General features: G+C 41.5%; 1 protein-coding gene across 1 annotated transcript in view; it reads right to left on the bottom strand.

Annotated features, from left to right (window-relative positions):
* LOC114462791 (A.superbus venom factor 2-like) overlaps window positions 1-16,031 on the bottom strand; it is a 71,184-nt gene that overhangs the window by 9,831 nt on the left and 45,322 nt on the right. Inside the window, exons 27-38 of the mRNA XM_028445829.1 lie at window positions 15,212-15,328; window positions 14,954-15,107; window positions 10,275-10,438; window positions 10,027-10,182; window positions 8,518-8,577; window positions 8,218-8,308; window positions 5,802-5,853; window positions 5,599-5,686; window positions 5,295-5,384; window positions 4,174-4,279; window positions 432-527; window positions 208-291 (exon numbers count right to left, since the gene is read on the bottom strand). Coding sequence (XP_028301630.1) covers window positions 208-291; window positions 432-527; window positions 4,174-4,279; window positions 5,295-5,384; window positions 5,599-5,686; window positions 5,802-5,853; window positions 8,218-8,308; window positions 8,518-8,577; window positions 10,027-10,182; window positions 10,275-10,438; window positions 14,954-15,107; window positions 15,212-15,328 — 1,258 coding nt within the window. The remainder of the gene's footprint in view (window positions 1-207; window positions 292-431; window positions 528-4,173; window positions 4,280-5,294; window positions 5,385-5,598; window positions 5,687-5,801; window positions 5,854-8,217; window positions 8,309-8,517; window positions 8,578-10,026; window positions 10,183-10,274; window positions 10,439-14,953; window positions 15,108-15,211; window positions 15,329-16,031) is intronic.

Genomic DNA, 16,031 nt, shown 5'->3' with positions numbered 1-16,031 from the left:
GAATACAGAGGTGTAGTGAGTAGGTAGTTAGCATAGCATAGATCATGCTTTGGAGATGTAAGAGAGTGACTGGGTGTGTCCTAACTGCTCCAGGAGCCCCGCCCACAATCAAGGCATTTTTTAAATATCCAGCCGAGATGCCCATCAGTCAAGACCAGGTTTAGTTTCTTTTTAAGTAAAGACAGGAAAACATTTGGCATAACATACCGTGGTGTAAGGTCTTGCAGGCGAATGCTTCTCTTTCTTTGTTGGGGAAGTTTTCACTGTCTGTTTTAAAGATGCAGCAGTCGTCTGGAGTTTGTGAGGACCCAGAGAGCAAAGTATTAAGTGTTAATCAAATTGAAGCACGCACGCACGCACGCGCACGCACACGCACACGCACACGCACACGCACACGCACACGCACACACACACACACACACACAATTTACTCTGTGTGCAACGGCAGATGTTGATGTCGTCTCTGCAGATCATGGAGAGATCCTGCTTGTTCTCAGGAGGACTGTAAGTACGACTACAACGTTGGTCTGTGAAAATAAGAAGATTGAAATAATACACATTTGTTGTAACAAACTTAGTATCAATAAACATGAATATTGTTGATGCATGCCAGCATCAACAGAAAAAAAAAAAACTTTAGATGAACGTGTGCATCTGAAAATTATGAAAGGGAGGATATTTTCATCAGTCTTAAACAGCAGGAAACACTGCTTGACAATGACAAACATCATTAGATACTTTCATATTCCACATCAAGTCAATATTCAGGAAAGACTGTCCATAATTTTATAAGGCTGATTTTAATAGGTGTCAAAGAGCAACCGTAGCAGTGGAGGCAATCAATGAGGCAACCAGGCTCCAGAGTTTTGATGCATCAGGATTTTGTCTTTTTATTTTCCATTGGCACCACAAGCACAGTGCATTTCAATCTCCATTCAACTCACTACTGACCAGAATGGAGGTCCCTATATACAGGTGCATCCTTAATTAGTCTGTACCAAGCATGGGGTGACATTTGATTTACATATTAACAGTACAACATAAATATTTACACAAATAATTCTTAACAGACACCATCATAAACAATAACCCTCTCTTAATATAATTACCCTTATTCAGATCCCCTAAATGATTAAACTAATTATTTACATTGATTTCTAAACATCAAGCTCCCCTGTTCCTTAGTCCCTCTTGGTCTCTCCCACCTGGAACTATAAAAAGGTGTCCACAGCCCCCGGGGAATTCTTTCACCAGGACACCACAGGAAAGAGGAAGAGACCATGCACAGGTAAGCATTGCTGTATATTGCATTTCAATCACACCCAGAATAAGATAACATATTTAATGGTTTTATCTATCATGTCACTGCTAAGTTATTTATCAATTACAGTATCTTAAAATGTATTTTCTGTTTTTATCACTAGATGAATGCTGAAACCCTGTGGCCTCAACCATGTGCTTCATCACCTGTCCTCATGATGTCAATTTAAGTAAATTCATTAAATCAATACCACAGAATGTGTCTTCTTAATTTCATTAAGCACTGCCAGTCTGTTCACACAATTTACCATGTATACATTATAACAGTCCATGTGTAACGTCACCTCGTCGTTACAATAGGTCATTACACATTCATTTTGACTGCTCATCTCTGTATTTTGGACACAACATAGGCTGGAGACTAAAAACAAAAGCACTAAAAAGTGGTGCAGATAGGAAAGTAACATTTAGGTGGGTTCAACCAACACAACTGAAATTGTAGGGCTGGTGCATACAGCCTGAATATATTCTGAAAGAAAAGTTTACATTTCTCTTAAAGGAGACATATCATGCTTTTAAATCCTTCCTTTTTACATATAAATCATACAGTTGTGGTCTATATAAAGCAGAACTGCAATGCTTGGGTCTGAATTCCTCATTATTATAGCTCCACAGACCCCTTTTCTACCCTTTTCTGATGTGTTTCTGAGAGCAACTCATTTTGGTGCTGTCTCTTTAAATGAAAATGAGACACTTCATACTCCGCCCCCTCTCCAGGTTGCAGAGGTGACACTAAGTTCAACTCCACCCTGTTCGGCCATTTTTGTAGTTTGATAGAAGAGATACGATATGTAGCGGCGCATAAAATGTTTATTCACACGTTATTTACAAAATGTCAACAACAGAAGACTTGTCCATCCAGCCTTACATGTTCGAGCCAGAGTCTGACCCGGCGGAGCGAGATGAAAATGAAGATGATGAACCTGCAGAACCCTAACAAGTGAGATAACACAAGCACCGAGCTAACGCTAGCGCCAAGCTAACGTCATGAAATGCATTTTAATACAGTCTTTTCGGAGACAAAAACGGCAAAATGAAATGACTAATGAAAACTTTAGACTTAAATTAAACCACGTAGGCGTATCATCAAGGATCTAAAACGAGCACACAGCGCTAACATATGAAGACGGTGCAACTGCTAATGCTAACAAAACAATGACAGGGACGTCTTATCATCACACTTTTTAGCGTTATTTACAGCTTACTGAAGTGCTCTGTTCGTCGTCTCCAAAGATAGAAGGAATTGATCCCTCAATCAGACGAAGTCTTTCAGCAAATCCTTCTTTATACTGGCGAAACAGTCATCCTTGAAGTGCTTCGCGCACAGAAAAATGACCTTACCCACAGATGTGGGTACATTTCCATGAAAAATAAAACTCAACCAGGAACTTCGAAAAGGTTCTGATGCTGGGAGACGGTGTAATGAAGCGTGTGGGTTACTACATCCAACAACTGAACATTTTGACTTATCCTCTCGTAACTTCAGCATCCTTGAGCTTGGACTACAAAATAAAAGCGAGAAATAAAAATGGTGGATTGCTCGAAGTGTTGGGCCTGGAGTCGATGTCCTAATTTGGCAGTTCCGCAGCAAATACTGTGACGTTATTGTTCAAAAAACGTAATAGAGAATCGAAAAATCTCAACAGATTGAAAAAAATGACCAAAACAGAATATAAAGATATCAACGGAGCACCTGAAGAGACTAATTTGAACTTTTCTGTACTTCTAAACATGCTAAATAAAAAAAATAAAAAATGAAAAAAAAAATAAACACAAAATGCATTTAAGGGCTAAAAAAGTGGATTTAGCATGATATGTCCCTTTAAAGTAATAAAATGGATTGGTTTTACTCCACCTGGCAGATTGATTGTTTTTTGTTTTTTTACCAAATTTGTAGACTTTGTTGGAACATTGTGTTATAAGCCCCTTCAATGGGTTTGATTCTTGGACTTTCCCAAATTGGTAAATGTTGTGATTTTTTACTTTTTTATTCTACAAACAACAAAAACATTTATTTGGAGCAAGTAAAAAAAAAATACTACATAACACTACATTCCGATATCTTTCTCATCATAAAATGTATTTTAAAAAAAGGAAATGACGAAGGGTTGAAAAGTATCACTCTTGAAATTGGGGAATTTATATCTTGTTTGTTACTAATGCATGACATATATAAAGTGGTGGAAATTTGAATTATTTGTTGTCATGGCCTAAAGTTTTGGGTGTGTTTTGACTTCATTTTCATGATTATGTGATGTTTCATGTGTGCACCACATTAAGTTGCTTCACTTCTCATGTAATGGTCATGAGTTCAAACCCTGGTGGGGTTCTTTTTCTGTTAGTATCGGTTTAACTAGATTGCAAGTCAGTGGACATGTGCTAAGGCTATTTATATTTATGTCAGTGTGTTTAGGATCACACCAAATTGTGTGTGAGCTAAATGAGTGATTAAGCTTTCTTCTCTACTCCACTCAGGTGTGCACCTTATCCTGATTGCCTTTCTTCACCATTTACAGTAGTGTTTGTAAAGTGTTTTCAGAACCCCGTCACTATCACTTTTCCCCTATACCCGGCTGTCATTTTCCTCTGGTTACTCTTTTGTTTGGATACTATTCCACCTGTATTCTTGTTTACAAGGTTACTCTTTAGGGTCCAAGTGTAAAACCCTGTGGTATGCAATAAAACATTATGAACAAATAGATAGCCATCATGTTATCTCTAATACACTTGACAGGATTGTAACTTTGTAACTTTAAAGAGAAACAAACAAGATAGTAAGAAACAACAAACAGGGCCCAAGATCAAATAAGGAAGAAGAAAGAAGGCAAATGATCCAGCAGATGTCATTCCTACCTGGGTTATAATACTCATAGACTGTGACTGATGAAGGCTGAAGGAGCCCCACTTTAAATCTTTGCTGAAGTCTGAAGAACAGGATCTCTGACTCTTTGTGAGAAACCTAAAAGATGAACGAGAGGGTTAGAGGACAACGATCCAGAAAGCATGAATTAAACATTTTTGATGGTTGTACATTGCAAAATGTAACACATTTCACAAATATTTCCTCAGTATGCATATTTAATGGGTAACTGGTTAAATATAAAGTTCTCAAAATATTATATGTGCCTAAATATTGTGCACATTTAAACCTTTTCTCCATCTAGAGATCATGTTTATGTGAAGCATCTGAATAAGTTATCACAAATGCACGTCAAATGGAGATAGCCTCACATATATTAAGACACTGTTGCAGCTTCAGAGCCAGACCAAAAATTTCAAGTGTAAAGGTAAGTTCCCTACTAAGAGTGGGACGATATATTATGTGACAAGATATCGCAATATTAAAACATCACCAAATATATTGTCGATCATGGTATGATTGGTATCATGAGATTGCCGATGCTCGCCCTGCTACATCCTTCCCAAGCGAGTGTGTCTTTTCAACTGCAGGAGAGACAGTCAATGTCTAAAGGTCTCAATTGATGCCAGAAAATGTAGACATTTTATAATGTTGAAAAAAATCAACACAGTCAATGCAAAGTTGCACTTTTTGAACTTTAAATAGGAAGAATTGGTCTAGTGAAAATAAAATATATATATTCTATCGAGTTGAAAAGGACGTACCCAGAGTATGTCTATATATCCAGAGTTTGTTAAATAAAAGCATGGTTATTTTCAAACTCTTTCAGTGGTGGCCAAGTGGTTACAGAACTGGGCTTGTAGGTTGAAGATTCAAATCCACTGTGGGCCATCACTGTGGTACCCTTAGCAAGTACCCTACACCTAATTGCTTCCAGGACTTTCTTAAAAAAGAGATTATTAATATCAATGAGACTTTCCTGGTTAAATTATGAAAAAAAAAAAGATTGTCTCGTTTTGTTATTGTGAGCACAGTATTGTATATTGTCTTGTCTCATTAACTTTTTACATAGTCCCACCCTATTTTCTCCTGCAGCTGTAATCTGTGGTGTTACCTTAAACAGGTGGAGGATCAGAGAGCCTCTGTCACTCAAGTTGTCCACAATCTTGAAGTAGTTGATGTATTGATCCACAGAATTTGACAACTAGAGACAAATATCACAGAGTTTTTGTACAAGTAATGAAAATCTGACAAAATGATCTGATTTTCATTCAACAACATTTATTTTTATGCAGCGATCACCTCCCAGACCAAAGCACCAACTGGTTCAACGATACAATATTTCAGTGATGTCATCTGGGAACTACAGATCCATGAAATTTGTTTTCATTAGAATTTAGGCTCAATAGAGGGATTACCATTTCCAGGTCTGAGTTTTCAGGGGTGAAACCAGTGGGAAGACTGATATCCAGAACCACCATTCTGACATCGCTTGGTCCCAAAGCTCTGTGCCAAAAAAAGAAGAATGTCTTTTTCATTGATAACATAACAAAATTATTATAATCAATAATTCCTGTAATGATTTGGTGCATCTGTAAGTGCCTAAAATGCCTTTTCTCACCTCACTTTTATGGTTAACTGGTAGGACTTTTCCACATCCTCTGGAATTTTTTCTGGAATGAAACAAAACCAAAGTGCTAGGATTTAATATGTTAATTTACTGTAGAGTCTAAGCTAGTATGCTCTAAACTAGCAATCAATAACAGGTGTACAAAGGAGTAGCTGGGTTTGGGTTGTGACCATGAGCACACCATGAGTCAAAAGAGCTGGTGTTAGATAATTCTCCAATAGGGAGTAGTATTGCTTCAATACTAAATGTAACTTAATAGTACCCTGGGCCTCAAATAGCACAGAGGAGATTATCATGGGAGGGGGTCTGAGGGTTTGTTAAATTAGCTTTTGAGGCTTGGTTGTTCATTTACTTCTGTTGGTCTGCTAGGTTTTCAAATGGGGTTGGATAATTGATTTTAAATTATATGTATTTTTGTTTGTTTGTTTTATACCTTTGTTTTGATATAGGAAATATTATATTCGCAGGGGGCAGCACCGTTACTAGGAAAGCCCAGACTTCCTTCCTCAGCTTTTTCTGGGGGATCCTGAGGTGCTCCCAGGCAAGCGGAGAGACAGAGTCATTCCAGGGTGTCCTGGGTCTTACAATGGGATGTGCCCTGAACACCGGTTCTACTCCAATCCCCTCTCGGATGACTGAGTTTCTCACCTTATCTCTAAGGGAGAGCCCAGCCACCCTACCAAGGAAACACATTTTGGGACCCAAAGCTCGACCGGTAGGAACCAAGATCGACTGGTTAATCGAGAGCTTCGCCTTTTGGCTCAGCTCCCTCTTTACCACGACAGATCCGTGCAGACGTTGCATCAATCCACCTTGCTCCATCCTCTCACTTGTGAAAACAAGATGTAGAGGTACTTGAACTCCTCCACAAAGCACATGTGGACTGGTTGGGCAAACTCCCATGGACCCTCCAGGATCCTGCTGAGGATTTAGAGCTGGTCCGAAGATCCATGACCAGGATGAAAACCACATTGCTCCTCCTGGATCTGAGATTCGACTATCCAGCGGACCCTCCTCTCCAGTACCCCTGAATAGACCTTACCAGGAATGCTGAGAAGTGTGATCCCTCTATCGTTGGAACACACCCTCCGATCCACCCTTCTCTTCACCCTAGTGTCTAAGACATGCGGCCGCAAGTCCGACGACATGACCACAAAGTCTATCATTGAACTGCGGCTTAGGGTGTGGACACCCTTATGCTTGAACTTTGTGTTCATTCTGGATAATCTGTGATGAACGCAGAAGTCAAAAAACAAGCACCACTCGAGTTCACCCCAGCAGAATGAGGGAATCCCCTGAAGGAGCACTCCAGTACACCTTCTCAGGAATCCAAGAAGGGTGGATACTTTGAGCTGCTGTTTGGCCTATAGGCACAATCAACAGTCAGGGACTATCCCCCTACCTGAAGGCAGAGGGAGGCTACCCTCTCGTCAACATACAGGCTCTGAGTTGAATGGCAAGAAGTTTGGCCACCCCTGCTAGTGGAAGAGAATCCAATCCCTTTCGAGGAAGACTGGTTCCAGAGCCCTTGCTATGTGTTGAGGTGAGACCAACTATATCTAGTTGAAATTTCTCAACCAGCTCAGACTCCCACCAGACAATTGACATTCTACGTCAATAGAGCCAGCTTCTGTATAGCTGAGGATCTGATCACCAAGGCTCCCACTTTGGACTGCTGCCCAATCCACATTGCACCAGCCCTATACAATCCCTCCTGTGGGTGATGAGCATAGGGGAGGACAGGCCGACGTCATCCTTTCAGGCTGTGTCCAGCCAGGTCCCGTGGGCAGAAACCTGACCTCCAGGCGGGAGCCTTCAAGGCCCAACGTGACAAAGAAAGTTTGACGTGCCCTTCCTTTGCTGTTTTGTTGACATATGTGGCTTTCGAAAGGCTCTTGGTCTGACACATCACCTAGGACCAGTTTACATTGGTAGACCCTACTGGGGGCATTAAGCCCCTGACAACATATCTCCCAGGATCATTAAGGTGCTCAAACCCCTCCACCACGTGATGGTAACGTTTCATTGAGGAACCCTTTAGTTGTGTTTCACTTAATTTCTGTCATAAATTTGGTCTGATCTCCAATGTAGTTTGTTTGTGCTTACTGTTAGTGTGTTATTAACAGTGTGAGCTCTGTTGGTCTTCTTTTAAGTCTCTGTCTGAAGGCCAGCGCTGCTATGTCTTGTCTCTTCACTCTTAACATTATAACATTTTATTGAACCCCAGCATGTTCCTCATCTGTGTTCAGCTTTGCATTGTTTTGGGGAAATTTCAGTCGGTTTGCTGTTTGTAGTATTTGCTGCTTCTTAACTTTGCATCCACTGCATAAAGTGCTGCGTAGATTGAGACACACCAATGATGAAAAAAACCCTAAAAAACATTGTAGGTATGTACAAATATATTTACCAATGGATTCTTCAATTGCGACATTGAGCTCAAAGTCTGTACAGAGCTGATTCTCATCAACCTCATGCAGCTGGTTGTAATAAGTCACAATCTTTAACAAAGTTTCAAGCAAACACAAGAAACAAATGAGAAACAGACAAAGACAAATAATGAAAACACTAAAACATTTTATTACCATCTCTCTAAGTCTATATATTTTTGATTAAAAACAGAGAACTCACTATCAAACTAACTTGATAAGAATAATCGGTTTAAAATGAATTGTGTAAAATCTATATCAGGGTTAAAATTTGCTTCTACCTCTATGATTCCCTGTCCATTTCCACGAGCTTCAACTTCCAAATCAAGATCAGCAGGCAGCTACAAAAAAGAAAAAAAGGTTTGACAAAAGACAGTAAATTGCATAATAACTAAAATTCCTTCACAAGTATACATTTCAATGAAATGTTGCGTGCTAAGATTTGCACTAGTAAGCACTGACAAATGTTGTGCAGCGTCCCCTTGTTGCCCTGGGTGGCCGGGAATGTGGTTGTTTTCCCTGAGCGGGCTACTCCCGGTGCTTCTTCTATTCTGGGTCCTTCTGGCCTGGGGTCTGGTCCCTGCTGGCTGTGGATCAGCCGGCGGCTACTCTGGACCTACTATGTAGCTTCAAATTACTACGCCTGCTACATCCAGCGGCCTGAGAAACCTCGTACCAGCGGTGTCTACCAGCATAGGAGACGTAAGCGTTGTAATCGTAAGCAGGATGCCAAGCGGGGCTAGCAAGCAAGCTAAAAGCTAATCCTCAGAGAATGCCACTTCCTTCCATCATGCTTTCTAATGTCTGCTCCCTGGAGAACAATGGGACTACATGAAGCTAGATTTAAATGCAAGAAAGGAGATGAGGTGTTTGCATATACAATAACAACATGGTGCAACAACGGTGAGCTAGTCTCATGTCACTGCTCTCCTGATGTAGAACTACTGACTATAAAATGGAAACATTGTTCACCCTGATTTGTTATAAGTTTTGGCAGTCTATAAACCTCCACATGTTTTTCACAGCCAAAAATACAGCAATAGTTCACCATTTCCTCTCAAAATTCGGGATTTGCTTGTGTGTGTGTGTGCTGTTTGTAAACCTGCTGCTCATCTCCAAAATGCCGACTTCTGGGTTGATGACGCGCTGTGAAAACCCTCTTTACTGCATTTTCTTTGAACTAAATTAATGTTTGAGAAAGTGGAAATTGTGAAATTAAGACAAAAAAATATTTAAATATATATTGTTTGAAAAACACTGCCGTAACTGGTCTGTGATTGTTTTGGCTTTTTGCTGTGCTGATATGCTTTCAAACACTTTGGTTCTCTTATTCTTTTTCCTCGTTCTCCTCTCCACCTGCTCATTCATTCCCTGGCTCCCACTGCAAAAAAAACTTTTAGACAAACACGAAAATGGTAATTTCCTCAATGTTTTCATTTGTGCAACAGCGTACGGCATCTAACCCATGTCTTCAATCAGCTGTAAAATACACAAAAATTATTATTATTATTATCTATGATCTAATTTGTTTTTCATCTCTTGGTTACCTTGTTAGGCTTCCTAATGAATCAAAAGTAATGGTATTAAGGTTTTTGGTGTGGGGGTCTAGGCCTTTTTTCTGTCAGTAAAACCCTAGATACTGTATATATATATATATTTTTTTTTTTTTTCAAAAATAGTAAAATCATCCTCAGAACTGACAGGTAGTGGAAAAAGTTGAAACAGCGCCTCAAAAGTATTCAAGCACGCAAGAGATTTAGTGTGATCTTAGTAAATCTGTCTCTTCTCACCCGGGAGGTGCGAGCAGCGTAGTTTGTGGTGCTGTTGAAAACATAACGAATCTCTTTGCGTCCTGTCAACCTGACGTCCACCTTTAAACCCAGGTCCTTAGGTTGTGGTTTTTTGATTATATACTCCGACAGGGCTTGGAAAACCACCATCGTGGGCTTGAGGGGAAGAATAATAAGATGCAGAAATTAAGGTTGCTTCATTATTCCCTCTTCTTTGTACCCTGAAGGTTGTCTCTTAGCTTTCTTACCTGAGTAGAGCCAAAGCCTCCTCCTCGTCTTCGCTGGCTGTTGAGCCATTTAAAGGGTGCTGCTGCCTCCTCCATCCGCCCATATTTGACTAACGTCAGCAGGGCGTAGCCAGTCGCCTCTAGTGTGAACAAATGGTTCTCATGATCTGGCCAGTGAGTGCCCCCTGAAAGACAGATCATTGTGTAAATTTCATTTATGTACAGTAAAGTGTTACACTTAACCACGTAAATGGGCAACAGCCAATACAACTGCTCTTTACGATTAAACATCTTCAGTTAGGCCATCTTGTCTACTAAGACAAGATGGCGCCGCGGATGGCTGCTGTGGTGTGTTGGTGCGCACTTTTTTGTCTTGTTTTTCTCGTAAAATCCGCAACTGGCTGCTCTTATTCAAGAGAAGAGCTCTTGAACGTCAGGGCAACAATCCCCAAAGATTTATTTCCCACTTTCATCGCTTCCTCTGTGGATTTACTGGACATTTTACTCAAAGGTGCGCTCACCTTTGCTCACGCCGGCTTCCAACTTCACAGAGCGGACCGAGACGCGGAGCTCACCGGGAAGAGGAAAGGTGGAGGAATCTGCTTTTATATGAACAGCAACTGGTGTAACGACGTGACTGATCCTTCAGCACTGCTCTCCTCACCTGGAATCCTTTATTATCAACAGCAAACCCTTCTATTCGCTTCATTCATCCTGGTTGGTGTGTACATCCCACCGTCAGCTGATGTGCGCGAGGCACAGCGCACACTCGACGACCAGATCCTGTGCATGGAGCGGACCTACCCGGACTCTTTTATCATTGTGCTTGGTGACTTTAATAAAGGGGACCTCTCACACCAGCTCCCCAAATATAGACAATTAATTAAATGTCCAACCAGAGAGGAGAAGACACTGGATCACTGTTACACCATACTAAGCAGTGCTTATCACGCCGTTTCCCGTGCTGCACTGGGCCTATCGGACCATTTGATGGTCCACCTGATTCCTTCATACAGACAGAGGCTGAAGCTCTGTAAACCTGTGGTGAAGGAATCTAAACAGTGGACCAGTGAAGCAGTGGAGAAACTCCAGGAGTGTTTGGACTGTACTGACTGGGATGTTTTCAGGTCTGCGAACAGTTCTCTGGATGAGTTTACAGACGCTGTGACGTCCTACATCAGCTTCTGTGAGGACAGCTGCATTCCATCAAAGACCAGAGTGAGTTATAACAATGACAAACCCTGGTTCACAGCTAAGCTCAGAGGGCTGAGGGCAGACAAAGAGGTCGCTTTCAGGAGTGGAGACAGAGCCAGGTACAGAGAGTCGAAGTACACGTTTGGAAAGGAGGTGAGAAAAGCCAAACCTTTGTACTCAGAGAAGCTACATCATCAGTTCTCTGCGAATGACTCGGCTTCTGTCTGGAGAGGGCTCAGGCAAATTACAAACTACAAGCCCAGAGCCCCTGCTGCTGCTAACGACCTCTGCCTGGCCAACAGTCTGAATAACTTCTATTGTAGATTTGACAGACAATGGGACAGACCTGACTCCAACCCCCCCTCACACCTCTGACCAGCCTCACTCCAACACCTTCACCCCCCACATCAAAGCTACAGTCTCACCACAGCTGCTTACAGAGGCTCTCTCCCCTATCTTCCCCCCTCCTCCCCCCCTCCCACAGAGACACCTTTCTCCATCAAAGAGAGAGATGTAAATAGACTTTTCAGGAGACAAAACCCCCGTAAGGCTTGTGGACCGGACTCTGTCTCTCCTTCCACCTTAAAGCACTGTGCTGATCAGCTGTCTCCAGTGTTCACAGACATTTTTAACACCTCACAGGAGACATGCACCGTACCAGCCTGTTTTAAGGTCTCCACCATCGTTCCTGTCCCTAAAAAGCTGAGGATCACAGGACTTAATGACTACAGACCTGTCGCTCTGACATCTGTGGTCATGAAGTCCTTTGAACGCCTCATGCTCTCCCACATCAAGGACATCACCGACCCCTACCTGGACCCCCTGCAGTTTGCCTATAGATCCAACAGGTCTGTAGACGATGCTGTAAACCTGGCTCTCCACTTCATCCTCCAGCACCTGGACTCCCCAGGCTCCTACGCCAGGATCCTGTTTGTGGGCTTCAGCTCTGCTTTCAACACTATAATCCCAGCTCTCCTTCAGGACAAGCTTTCCCAGCTGAATGTGCCAGACTCCACCTGCAGGTGGATCACAGACTTCCTGTCTGACAGGAAGCAGCACGTGAAGCTGGGAAAAACCATCTCTGCTCCCCGGACCATCAGCACTGGATCTCCTCAGGGCTGCGTTCTTTCTCCTCTGCTCTTCTCCCTGTACACCAACAGCTGCACCTCCTCTCACCAGTCGGTCAAACTCCTGAAGTTTGCAGACGACACGACCATCATCGGTCTCATCTCTGATGGAGACGAGTCTGACTACAGGTGGGAGACAGACCGGCTGGTGTCCTGGTGCAGCCAGAACAACCTGGAGCTCAATGCTTTAAAGACAGTGGAGATGATAGCAGACTTCAGGAAGAACCCAGCCCCCCTCACCCCCCTCACCCTGGGAGACTCTACAGTGAGCTCTGTGGAGTACTTCTGCTTCCTGGGGACCATCATCACTCAGGACCTCAAGTGGGAGCTGAACATCAGCTCCCTTATCAAAAAAGCTCAGCAGAGGATGTACTTCCTGCGGCAGCTGAAGAAGTTCAGTCTGCCAACAAAGATGATGGTGAACTTCTACAGCTCCATCATCCAGTCCATCCTCTGCTCCTCCATCACCATCTGGTACGCTGCAGCTACGGCCAAGGACAAGGTCAGACTGCAGCGTATCATCCACTCTGCAGAGAAGGTCATCGGCTGCAATCTGCCCTCCCTCCAGGACCTGTACGCCTCCAGGATTTTGAGGTGTGTAGGAAAGATTGTGGCCGACCCCTCCCACCCCGGTCATAAACTGTTTCAATATCTCCCCTCTTGAAGGAGGTTTCGGTCCATCAGGACCAGAACCTCCAGACACAAAAACAGCTTATTTCCTTCTGCCACTATCCACATGAACATACCCCAAGTATATATATATATATATATATTTATCCTATTTATCCTTTATTCTCTAGCTATCCTTTATTTATCCCTCATCCTTTATATTTATCATTATTATTATTATTATTATTATTATTATTATTGTTATTATTATTATTATTATTATTATTATTATTGTTTCTGGGTTGTTCTTTGTTTTTTTATTTTTGTTGTTGTTTGTTTTGTGCACCAACTACCAAGACAAATTCCTTGTACTGTCCTTAAAATTGTACATGGCCATTAAAAACATTTCTGATTCTGATAAGTGATTAAAAAAAAAAGACAACAACAGACAGATACTGAATCTTAAAATGTATTTTAATTTTTTCTTAAATATTTGAGAGCAAAAACAACTAAAATATACTAACCACAACTTATGATAGGGGTTTATTCTTACATTTATTTGCTATCATATTAGATATAAAGAAAGACAGGTACAGTTCATCCTGTACTCACTTATAGTCTGCCTATAGCCAGAAACGGCTCTGGTTACATGTCATTGATAAAGGTGTCATCCTATCAATGAAATACTTTTGAAGAGTTACCATTACAAGTCTGATCATCTGCAAAGTATTCAATATCATATCAAACAGGCCCTTCATTATTATTGTAAACTTCTTTGTATTTTTTTTTTTCTGTAATCTAATCTCCTTGCATGCATGAGTGTGCACTTTGGGCTGCTTCCTTTTTTTCCTGCTGAAAACAAAAGTATTTGGTCATAAGTAGTGCTGTTGATTGATCCTGGTCCAATTCTCAACATTTTATTCAAAATATTTCCATTTGACATATTTGGTTGTAAAATGTAAGAGTGACTGCCCTCTGTGGGTTGAAACCCGGTCATTACAATTGAATCTTGCTATTATCTGAGAACGATATTCTGTGAAATCATTGGACCATAGTGCGTCACAAACAAGGACTGTTGGCTCCGGCCCTTTTATAAAAAGTAACACCTGTGGACTCTGAAATCTGTGTGTTTTTTTTAATTAAAGATTAAAAAAAGTGATATAAGTTAGTATTTTGGACAGCAGTGTTCTAAACTTTTAATTTATATTTCAGATAACAACCTCAGGTGCAGGTAAAACAACATGTTTGTATTGTTTCAGAGGTGTTCAATGTTTTACAATAAAATAAGATTGGAACATTCAAGGTGTAAGCTGTTAGGGGTGCATAAATACCCTTTTTTTAACAACTATGATAATGGCTTGGTTTTATATAGCGGTTTTTTTTCTTAGGAGACTCAGCGCGTTACAGAAACTATTATTCATTCACACCAGTCACTCACAACAGTCATACCAGGTTGTACAGAAGCGTGGCTGCGATTTCATGCCTACGGCCCCTCCGATCATCACCGCCAACATTCATGCACAATTCATGCACAATTCATACCCATTCATACGAGGCAATGTGGATAAAGTGCCTTGCCCAAAGACACAACGACAATGACTTAGAAAGAGCAAGATTCAAACTCCCAACACATCGGATATTGGATGACTTACTCTACCATTGAGCCAGCCATTTGTCTTTCACCTACTGAGACCTAATTACCCAACAGAAAAGTTTAATTAATGAGTGAAACATTAAGATTTTAATAGTAAAAAGGTGTAGTGGAGATACCTGGAGCTGCAGCTCTGAGTAGAAGCTGAGTCGGATTGATGGATTTTGGAGCTGCTATAGCCAACGCATACGACACAATGGCCACAGTGTACGGTCTCCTCCCAGGCTTTTGCAACGCTTTCTTCAGCTTGTCTGCTATTGTTTGAATTACTCGCTACAGCACACATCAGTGACATCACTACACATCAAATCAGCCGTGCATTATTTACACTTATCAGCAACCATATTCTCAAAAGTGTCTTTAACTTTGTAGAGTACCTTGATTCGATGTGAATCTGGCACGCCACAGTCAATGCCCGCCTGCTGGGCCTCACCCAACGCTATGAGAACAAACGCGGTTAGAGTTGTCTGAGGATCATCGCCGACAAGTCCACCCTAAAAAGTTGCACAAATACAAAAGCTTTAAAATAGAGAGCACGTGAAGGCTGGTACAAAGTTTCAAAATTAGGTGTAGTTACAGTTAATTTACACAAAAAAACAGAAGATACAAACCTGGGCTCAAATGTTTGGAATTCCAAACATTTTCTCCAGATTGGCTGCCTTGAGTTTATTGGAGGGAACTTCTCTGTTCCACCAAACATCTATGTTGTTTTCACCTGACATGTTTTTCATATATTGATTTAATGAGTCAGATTTAAGTTACAATATTGTGCTGGTGCCTTTCTTAGCTCACATAGAGCAGAAGTCGATGTACGAACACATTCACAAAATCAATCACTCCTACGGGCAGTGAGGAAGGAGCTAGTAACCTAACTAAATGTGTTTATACTGTAGGACAAGGGTGTGAAACTCATTTTAGTTCAGGGGCCAAAATCGGACCAGTTTGATCCTAAGCAGGCCACAGATATTTTTTTTTTGTATACTTTATAATCTCACGATGGAGAAACCATTCCTTGGGGAACAGTTGGCAACCATTTTTGCGGCGCTTGGGGAGCTGTTCGGAGTTAAGGGACTTGCTCAACATCCCACAGTGATAGGCCAGGTGAGGCTTGAACCGGGAACCTTCTGATCACAAGGCCAACTTCCTTAACCACTAGGCCACCACTCCCCTAACTAGTTACGCTTACATATATATATT

The sequence above is a fragment of the Gouania willdenowi genome, chromosome 1 (assembly GCF_900634775.1).
Source record: "Gouania willdenowi chromosome 1, fGouWil2.1, whole genome shotgun sequence".
Classification (NCBI taxonomy): domain Eukaryota; kingdom Metazoa; phylum Chordata; class Actinopteri; order Blenniiformes; family Gobiesocidae; genus Gouania; species Gouania willdenowi.
This window is presented reverse-complemented; position numbering and strand designations above follow the sequence as displayed.